At 35.7% G+C, this 10,823-nt stretch overlaps 1 protein-coding gene across 1 annotated transcript; it reads left to right on the top strand.

The window, feature by feature from the left end:
• The first annotated feature begins 4,610 nt into the window (after window positions 1–4,610).
• Window positions 4,611–9,925, top strand: por (Protein-serine O-palmitoleoyltransferase por). The gene is made up of 2 exons (XM_089643606.1): window positions 4,611–7,381; window positions 7,449–9,925. Exon 1 carries the CDS (start codon window positions 4,804–4,806, stop codon window positions 6,127–6,129), a length of 1,326 nt encoding a protein of 441 aa, XP_089499732.1. The 5' UTR covers window positions 4,611–4,803; the 3' UTR covers window positions 6,130–7,381; window positions 7,449–9,925.
• Window positions 9,926–10,823: the final 898 nt, after the last annotated feature.

The raw sequence follows: 10,823 nt of genomic DNA, 5'->3' as shown, positions 1-10,823 counted from the left end.
ATGCAAGAGCTGTCAAAAAGAGCATAGTTCTTATTTACTTTATGGCTAGCCAGATTATTATCAGTGTGACCATAGTTTTTTATTTTTTTTTATTTTTTTATTTATAATGTATTACAAAAAACATGGTAAGTAACACATTATTCCCAATGAGTTGAGATAAAACTCATTACGGGAAGTACAGACACATAAAATACATTTTACAAGGATATTACACTTTTAAAAAAATACAACATATTGAAAAGGAAAAGAAAAATAAATAAAAAAGGAAAAATACATTGTTAAGAATAGAGATTTTAGAAATACTAAGAGACATCTATACACATGAAACATAGTAAACCAACATATGAAAGCGAGCGAAAATTCACTGGTTTAAAAACATTTTCAGGAAATAATCTTTAAGCGTTTTAACTAATATTTTTTTGTTAGTTACTGATTGCTTTATTTCATTAGGTAATGCATTGTATTGTCTATATGCAATATATTGTAATGAGTTAATACCAAATTTTGTTGTGTGGGTAGACGATGCTAGGTGTATTAGATTTTGGGACCGTGTTTTGTGCTGGTGTATGTCTGAATTAAATGCTGGTTTGATGTTAGTGTGTGAGGATCTATGTATGATTTGTAATATTGTACAAGTGATATTGTATTTAGGTAGAACCGTAAAAGGAAGTATGTTTGTCTTTAAATATATATCTTTGATATGTATATCCCACGGTAGACGGTAGATATTCCTTATTGCTCGATTTTGAATCACTTGTATTTCTGATATTTGTTTTTTAGTAATAGTGCCCCAGATACTAACTAAATAACTCAGATGGGAGTGAATCATCGCATAGTATGTGGCCCTTAGTAGAGATGTAGAGAGAAGACCTTGGAGTCGGTACAGTACGCCGGTTATTGGGGATATTTTAGATTTCACATGCTCAACATGGGAATTCCACGAAAGTTTAGAGTCTATTAATAGCCCTAAATATTTCGTGACTTCTATATTTTGGAGCTTCTCAGTTCCAAGTGTGATATTCATGGGCACATAATCCTTATTACCGAAAGTTAGGTAGTGCGTTTTTTTTATATTGAGGCTCAATTTATTAATACGCAGCCAATTAGCTAGAATTGAGACATCTACATTCATTTGAGACTCCAGGTCACTCAGGCTTGTACTGTGATAATAGATTACAGTGTCATCCGCATAAAGTTGGAGGTTTCCAGAGATACCACATTTAGTTATGTCATTGACATATAGCAAGAAAAGCAGAGGCCCAAGAATTGATCCCTGTGGCACTCCACATGTGATTTTACCTAAGCCACTCGAGACACCTTTGACTTCAACAAGACAAAATCTATCATCTAAGTAGCTTCGGAGGAGATTTAGGGGCTTCCCAACAATTCCCAAATATTCCAATTTCTTTAAGAGTATTTCATGATCGACCGTATCAAAGGCTTTTTTGAGATCTATAAATATGGCTGCCACATATTCACCCTGGTCTATATACTGTTGAAGGTTGGAGATAAAATCAAAGGCGGCACATTGAGTACTAGAATTTTTCCGAAAGCCATATTGTTGTGGTGTAAGGATATTATTCGCAGATATGTATTTTAGGAGTCTATCTTTGATTATGGTCTCAAATACTTTTGAAAAAACCGATAGAAGTGATATAGGACGGTAGTTAGAGATACATGTTTTACAGTCTCCTTTGTGTATAGGTATTATCTTCGCTAACTTTAATTCATTTGGAAACTTTCCCGAGGACAGTGACCAATTAAAAAGTTCTGTAAGGTGACCCGCTAATTCTTCTTTACAAGTCTTAAGAACTGATGGTGTTACTCCATCGAGTCCCGGTGCTGCTTTCAGCTTAGTTTTAGAGATGATCCTCAGTACCTCATCTTTGTTTGTCCTAGCCATGTACAAGGATTGGCAAGCCTTCGGTTCCACAAATACGGTATTACAGTCATCCGGGAATGACGGAATGGTAGCTGCTAGCTTTTTTCCTATTGAGAGAAAAAACTCATTAAATGCGGATGCTATTTGGCTCGGATCCTTAATTACGCAGTCATTTACCACGAGGGATTCTATTTCGTTAGTTGGTTTATGTGTTCGGTTTGATAGAATAGAGTTTATGATTTTCCAGGTTTTAGTGGGGTTATTTTGGTTTTGTTGAAAGCTGTTCGCATAATATTTGTGTTTTAGATTTCGCCTATAATTAGTAATGGTATTTCTCAATCTCTTTTTAAGTGTTACAAGAGTAAGATTACCAGGGTCTTGTTTCCACTGCTTGTGAATCTGGTTTCGTTCTTTGATTAATGTATTTAATTTGGAATCAAACCACGGAGTATTCAGTTGTATCCGACTTCTTAATCCTGTTTTTGGTGTAGTTGTACCTGATTCTATTGCCTTTTTAATGTGATAATTGAAACTTTTAAAAGGGTCTTCTGAGTTGCTTAAGTTGATCGTGAAATTGTTATCAAGAAGATAGGATTTTACTGACATACTGTTGATGATAGATCTCGTAATCCGGGATTTGGTTCTATTATTAAAACATTTTTTTAAGTTGTTCTTATAATCAACAATAAGTATATTATGGTCACTAAGTGGATCATCAATATTCGATATAGTAGTCTGAATGTTTTGCCTATTTGATAAGATATGATCTATTAAGGTGCAGCTTGTATCAGTGACTCTCGTGGGAAATGTTTTGTTATGTATTGAAAAATTGTAAGATTGTAAGATGTTGCAAAAATTTAATGAAGAGTGTGTGGATATGGATATGTCAATGTTAAAGTCTCCGAATATTAATGTATCTTGTCTACTTTCGTTCAGTATTTTTTCTAGATGTATTAGAAAATCCTGCATATTTGTGTTGGGTTTTCGATAGATAGCATAGATGTTAACTGGTTTCCTATCACTGCTACTAAGCGTTATACCTAAAAAGGAATTTTCATTTGAGAAATTTTCAATAATTGCACACTTCATAGTATCAATCACATATATTGCTAGGCCGCCTCCTCCTTCGTTGGTGCGAGAAGCAAAAACACCATTGTAACCATTCAGGGAGTAAAACTTTTCCTCTCCAATCTTAAGCCACGTTTCCGTAATGACGAGCACGTGTACAATGTACCGCGAACTTCTTACTTTTTCTTCGATCTGATACTCTTGACCACTTATTAACTTTATTTATGCACTCGTAGTTCTTATTTTCTTTATGGCTACAACATTAGGCATTGCCAGCAATATCGTGAATGATTTATTTATGGCGATGCCATATTGATATGTCCCTAGGTATCTACGTGACTTGAATTCACAGAACGACCGAATTGAACACGTGCGGCCGCATATGTCTCCGTAATTTTACACGCAGATGTAGTCGGCAGTTCGCATTATTAGACTTAAATTTTAAGTTGTATAGAATGGCCGGCAATCGTAATAAAAAATTAGAAAGCCAATCTAGAGATACACCCATTAGTCCGCAGATTTAGCTCCAGACGAGGCTCTTCCCGTAACCCCGCGAACTTCCGCCCAGAAAGATGCCTTCTCAGGACTCGCTGCCTGCCGACTCCGCCCTTCGGAGCCTTGGCCCAGGCTGAACTGATTCCGCCCTTCGGAACCAGCCCAAGTTGCCGCTTGTGTAATCACTGAATCAGTGATAAGTTCGAACGTGAAGGATCAGAACAGAATCATCGAAAAGGGAAGTGCCTGAACAATTTTTTTATGTTAAGACATTGAATGAACAATAATTTAGAATTAAGGAAAAGGACAAATAATTTTAAGAATTACAATTTAAGACTAGTATTTAGCCTAAATTAAGACTAATTCTCAACCTTATACACTTTATTTTTAATAAATGGTTATTATTGTTTGTAACTAAGTAACTTCCTTTTTTACTCGTTCCTCCTTTTCTTACATGCATAGTGTTATGTTAAATAAAAATATTAAACTCCCTTAAGTATAGTTATAACAATACCTACCGAAATTTCGGTAGATCTACCGATTTCGGCAAAAATCTACCGAAATTTGTGAAAATCAATCAAAATTATCGAAATTTTGAAAATTCCCTAGCTTCCCCCCCCCCCATGTATTTTAATATATTTTGGGGTATTACTCTTTGCGAAAATTCTCTAGCAACCCCATCCCCCATGAATTTGAAAAAATATTGATGGGAATCCAGTACTAAGTGAGCAATATCCCACACAGATCCATTTTGAAATTCTAGGGAAATTTTGGAGCGAAATTTATTACTACGTTAGCAGTGAAATCGCTGCTAATGTAGCACCAATAAATATTTTGACGATCTACCAATTTTTGTATCTTTCACCCAAATCTACCGATTTCCATTTTCGCGGTATGGCATCACTGGGCATTGACCTAAAAAGCCATTTTGACTGAATGTTATTGAAGCCAAATCTAGGATGAGGAGATATTGCCTGGCAGACATCTTGTATGACTACTTTTGAACTGATTTGTTTGCATAGTGGTGCATAATGACTATTATTATATTTTTTTTCGTGTAGTTAATGCTGTTATATCGACATATGATTTTTTGAGTATTTGATGGCAAAAGGAATCGGATACTTAATTAAAAAATTAAGTAGTTTTTGGCATTTCCATACATCTTTTCCCTCACCCCGCGGCTTCAAATTGTCGACGAATTGTTCCGTTCAGGGCTTTTAAGTCCCTGACATTAGGTACCGGTGCATTCAGCATTATTACATTTACATCTGCTTTTGAAATATGGCGCCCCGGCGAAACGTCAGATGATGGTCAGATGTCAGTTTGTTTTGAATACAATCGGATAGTCCGCCGGTGCCATGGAGGACCACGAGTATTACACGGAAAGCGAGTCGTCCTACTTGACGCTGTGCGCCGAGCCGACCATAATCGAAGGCCTCCGATTCGCGAAGGATTTGATCCTAGTAAATGTGTTTTTACGCTTTTTAATACAGTTCATATCGATGCCGAACTTTGTGAAGCATATCCTGGCACTATTGCTGGGCTCCTTTCTGCTCTACAACACCGTGGGGTTCGCCTTCCTGTGGACTGCCGGTCTCACCGTCGGCTCCTACTTCCTCCTCATGATACTCACTCTGGTCATCAAGAAACACCGCGGAATCATCACCTCGGCGCTGGTCATGTGCTTCCTGCTCGAATCGGAGTTTCTGGTCGTCGACTCCAAGATGTGGCACCAGATCCGCGGCATCCAAATGATCGCGGCCATGAAGGTGATCTCGGTGGCGATAGACCTCGATAAGGGCTTCGCTCTGGAGGCACCGAGCCCCGCGGCCTACGCCGGCTACATCATGAGCCCCGCCAGCTGCGTGCTGGGCCCCTGGGTGTCTTTCCACAAATACAACGAATCGCTGGAGCGCAAATACCTCAACAGGCAGTGGCTGAACAGCGTGTTGGTGAACACGCTTCTGTCTGTGTTTGCATTGTTCCTGTCCAACTGTTTCACCCATTGGTACATCCCCGACGACAGCCTCAAGTGGCTGGTGGCTTATCGCGACGCGCAGAGCTTCCGGATGTCGCATTACTTCGTGTCCACCTTATCGTCTGCGACCATGGTGGCCGGGGGCTCGGGAGAGAAGGAAGGAGGCTCCTGGGGCTACCCGGTCACGCGCCCGCTGCACATAGAGGCGCCACGCTCCCTCGTGCAGGTGGTCATCTACTGGAACATGCCCATGCACCAGTGGCTGAAGACATACGTCTTCAAGGTGTGTCAGCCTTACGGCAAGTTCCTGGCCATCTTCGCCACGTATACGGTGTCTTCTCTGCTGCACGGGTTAAACTTCCAGCTGTCGGCGGCGCTATTGAGCATCGGGATGTTTTCCTACGTGGAGTACAAGATGCGCGCTAAGATCAGCAGCATCCTGAGTGCGTGCTGCCTGGTCAACCCGTGCAACAGATCGTGCGCCCATGTCCACAAGAGCGGCCGCCTCTTTGTGATGTGTATCAATTGCGCATTCTCGCTGCTGGCGATGGTGCACCTGGCATATCTGGGCGTGATGTTTGAGGCGTCCCTGGCCACGCAGGAGACGGGCTATTCGTACGTGCACACCATGAACAAGTGGGCCGAGTTGGGTTTCGCCAGCCACCTCGTGGCCGCCCTCACCTATTTAATGTATATTGTTATTTGAATCTACATATCGGTGAATATAATATTCTATTCTTTCTACGGCATCTCAAACGAAATCAGATAAGTTCATTATTACTTATTACAGTGAGATCTACTTTTGATATTGTTTTTGTACAAATGGGTTGATCATTCTCCAATATAGCTGCGAATTTGTATTATATTTTATAAGCCAATGATTTTATATGTACATATTAGTCAGTATTAATTTAAATCAAAATAATGTTAAGTATTTATTATTGATTATTACAAGACAAGCAATATAGTCGTGTAAATTATCTCAAAACTAAAAGCATTATAAGGGGTTTACAATAATTCTATTTCAGTATTTGTAATGTGTCCAATGATGGAACAAATCATGATGTAAGAGGGAGCAAATCGTTCCCGTTTAAACCGTGGACCGTGCACTGTATATTTATACAAATATTGCACAGTGGAAGTGATTCCTCCTCTAATACAAAGCAGTACGTTGTTACTTTATATAATATGGCGATATTATATTAGCATTGGTCAAATATTCATTCTTCTCTTTGTATACCAAGGATTTCTAAGCATTCACTATTATATTGTAGTGTTTTCTAATATTATATTTTACCTCACATTGTAGATGATCATGTCTTGGTAGATTCTAAATTTATTTCACATGTAAACATTCACAAAACAATTATTACAATTTCGTTAAAATCGCCTTAACCTCTTAGGCCTCTGGCATGTTGACCATAATATTTCTGAAAAACGCTGTCAGAAGGTCGGAGAATTGTGTGTATTTCCACTTTGCAATACAATCCAAATAAATGGAATATTTCTGAACGTATACGAAAACTAAAAAGCGTGATGAAATTCGCTTTCAATTGTTATTATTAGAAATACACATATTTTTTGAAATATTAAAATTTTGACTGCAAGCATAAAAACGTTTTAAAATCGGCTCACCTTACGTTTTCTTTTGCTTGATTTCGGCTGGTTTTTTCAAAATGGCAGCGCTAGCACAGGTGCGCCAAGGTCGACAACTTGGATTTTACATCATGGGATCAGTCTATAAAACATATAAAATTGTGACTGCTGGAATAATTACGATCGCGGATCACTAATTGCACTGGCCTATATACATAATCACCTCACTTTTTTGTCTTTATAATAATAAATGTCAGACGACAACCGGCACAGTACAGTTGTACAGAGTCGGAAACTGTTTTTATAGAGGTGTACATTTTAATTCTTCTGTGGTTAACTTGTAGATTTGAATATAAAACATGGTGTTTTTTGTTTCTTACACCGTTTAGATCATATTCCTCACCATGATAGTAAGGGAGACCATATGAGGTGTTTGCTAAAGTGAACAAATTGTCTCTACAGATAAAAACTGAACAAATTAGCCTAAAGGGTAAATGACCGCCACTGGTTGTGGATAAGTACACGAGGATTAATAGCGCAATATAGATTGTAGGTTAGGTTAGTTCAGACTAGGTGCGTGCCGAGTTCTGGTGTAGGAAGGGATTGGCTAATTAGAATCTCCGAGAGAACTTCTCGTCGACTGGGACCATTCCGCTTGTCTTGCAATCCTTCTGTTAACACTGGATCGTTAATCACATGAACCTGGCACTCGTCAGATTGTTTATTATTATATCAGATCTGAATACTATGCGTGGCTGAAGCTATTTCTGGTCTCTCCCCGGGATCTATAGTCCGTTTGAATTCTATTTTATTGGAATTACTTCTGGTAAATAATTCTAACAAAATATGATACAGAACAATAAAAAGGTAACGGTCTCTGTCTTACCAGGACAACACCTCTAACCACTCGACCATTGGGACCTAATTGTTTTATGTCATTATAGTCCATGATAATCTATCTTTGAATGATTAGAGAGTTGTAAAGAATTTATTTGTAACCTAGATAGTGTCTTGGATAAACATTTATTATTGAATTTGAAATATAAGATCGACTATAATGACGTAAAATAAGTTAGAGGCGTTGTTCTGGTAAGAAGCCCTGTTGGGACCGTTACCTTTTATTTCTCCGTCTTGTTCTGTTTCATATTTACTTTAGATTTATTATTATTATCTCCTTTAAAAATGAAATTTGTTGACAAGCCAATTCAATCGGCTTAGCAGGACTTGTTTTTTGATATTATGTATTAACTATTTATTCAATAATGATTTGTTTATTTTAAAAAAGTGAATGTTATATTTTTAGTCACAGTTGACGGACACGTATGTGATTTGGAAAGTCGAGCCCACGGCGCGGCTGACAGATTCAAATGTATACCGTGAATATTTGTTTAATCAAGATAATCATTTAAAGATTCTTTACTTCATCCAGATACATGAATAAAAGGCGGCCCGGTGGCCATCTGTGTATATCTCTCTTCAGTTTATTATCATTATTTAATGAGCAGGCAGCATTCTGTTGGTGCGCTCACATCTGATTTCACAATAAGTTTAACAGTAATTAAGTTATTTAAAATAAGTTAATCCTTTCTTTTCTCCAAATAAGAATCCATGGAGTTTGAATAGGTTTATATTAGTCACAATAACACTTCCTAGCAAATAGAACAGTCCACTATTCTATTTGCTAGGAAGTGTTTCCTAGGATTGGATGCAAAAGGTTAATTTCTCGGATGCCACATAAAATATTCTCTCCCTTTCTCTTCTTGCTTTTAACATTGGTAATGTTATTTCCCTGAGTTTATCTGCATATTGCCAGTCTTCAAAGCTTTTGGTATTTTTGTAAATTGTATTTATAATGTTATATTTTGTCTGTGATCAGAAATTTTGACCATAATAATAAATTATTTCAGTATGGGATGGTTCTGTTTATGTTATTGTAATATAAATCTGGAGGTTTCAGAACAAGATAAGTGTTTTAAATAAATAAAATGTCTCAATGGAACTGCGCACGGTTGTGTAATGTTGTGTAGTAAGTTCAAGAATTATTAATGAAAACTTATTAGTTTTTTGAAAACCAAAATGATTTAGTAGTTTGGTAAAATGCACAAACTTTTTATTCTCTTTTGCCTAAAAATATTGTAAAAGAAACAAATTGACGTTTAATTTAATTTTTATATATTTTTTTATTTGCATTCTGTATAATAGCTGTATTTTTTAAACTGTGACTTAAAATGAACAACATGTCTATGTATTGATTTTGTGATATTTTACAATTTATCTAATAGGTTGATTTTAAATTTAAATTGCAAATTTGTCAATTTTTGTATGTACATTGATGGCCCAATAAAGTTGTATTACATTTTATTAACCAGTTCATCTATCATCCCCCGACTGTATATTATTTGATATAAATACATTTGTAATATTATTTAGTTGTTTCCAGACAGGCCCACAGCGCATGTGATCTGCTCGCAACTAGCAAATAAATAATTGAGTTGTGGAGATGCAAAACCCGCTGTTTAAATTTCTGCTCGTTTTGATATATCTCCAGAGTGGATTTTGCAACTCCATAACTCAATCAAAAGGGAAAAATAAAATGTATTAAATTAACTGCAACTATAATAGTGTATTTAGGCCTTTCCACCAATGTTCAAGGGTTGCTGGTTGGGAGTGGCTCAGTGCGTTGTGCAGCCCGTACGAAGGTGACTATTGATGTACCAAATCAATAGATATTCTATACTTGCTTATAAATAATAAAACTGTTTTTTTTTTTAATTGATATATTTGGGATTTATTGACCTGCATTAGGTATATAAAAAAAAAATCACCATACCTTGGCACGGCACCCCCTCCAGTAAGAACTAAATTTTCTATTTGTGAAAAAAAAGCTTTGAAAAAAAAAGTATTTCAAAGTTAATAATCAAATATAAAAACATTTATAACATTTCAAATTATCAGATAATTATTAAATTATCGGATAAATAAGATATAAAAAACATTTATGATGTAATGATTGACAGTTCACCTTAGAAGTGAATTAGATAAATAAAAACAATTATGATGTTATCATCAACAGTTCACATTGGCAGTGAATTAGATAAATAAAATATAAAAACAATTATGATGTTATCATCAACAGTTCACATTGGCAGTGAATTAGATAAATAAAAGATAAAAACATTTATGATGTTATCAACAGTTCACATTAGAAGTGAATTAGATAAATAAAAACAATTTTGATGTTATCATCAACAGTTCACATTGGCAGTGAATTAGATAAATAAAATATAAAAACATTTATGATGAATCATCAACAATTCACATAGGCAGTGAATTAGATAAATAAAATGTAAAAACATTTATGATGTTATCAACAGTTCACATTAGAAGTGAATTAGATAAATAAAATATAAATAACATTTATGATGTTATCATCAACAGTTCACATTAGAAGTGAATTAGATAAATAAAAACAATTATGATGTCATCATCAACAGTTCACATTGGCAGTGAATTAGATAAATAAAATATAAAAACATTTATGATGAATCATCAACAGTTCACATAGGCAGTGAATTAGATAAATAAAATGTAAAAACATTTATGATGTTATCAACAGTTCACATTAGAAGTGAATTAGATAAATAAAATATAAAAAACAATTATGATGTTACCATTAACAGTTCACATTAGAATTCGATTAATAAAGATATTTATAACTTTATCATCACATTTCACATTATAAGTGAATTAGATATATAAAATGTAAAAACATTTATGATGTTATCAACAGTTCACATTAGAAGT

Source organism: Hesperophylax consimilis, chromosome 19 (assembly GCF_061612785.1).
Source record: "Hesperophylax consimilis isolate HC1 chromosome 19, BYU_Hcon_1.0, whole genome shotgun sequence".
NCBI classification, from domain to species: Eukaryota; Metazoa; Arthropoda; class Insecta; order Trichoptera; family Limnephilidae; genus Hesperophylax; species Hesperophylax consimilis.
Note: the sequence above shows the minus strand (reverse complement) of the source record. Positions and strands in the feature narration are given on the sequence as shown.

Excerpts from the sequence above, each read along its gene's own strand:
- por (XM_089643606.1), top strand. The coding sequence starts at position 4,804 with ATGGAGGACCACGAGTATTACACGGAAAGCGAGTCGTCCTACTTGACG.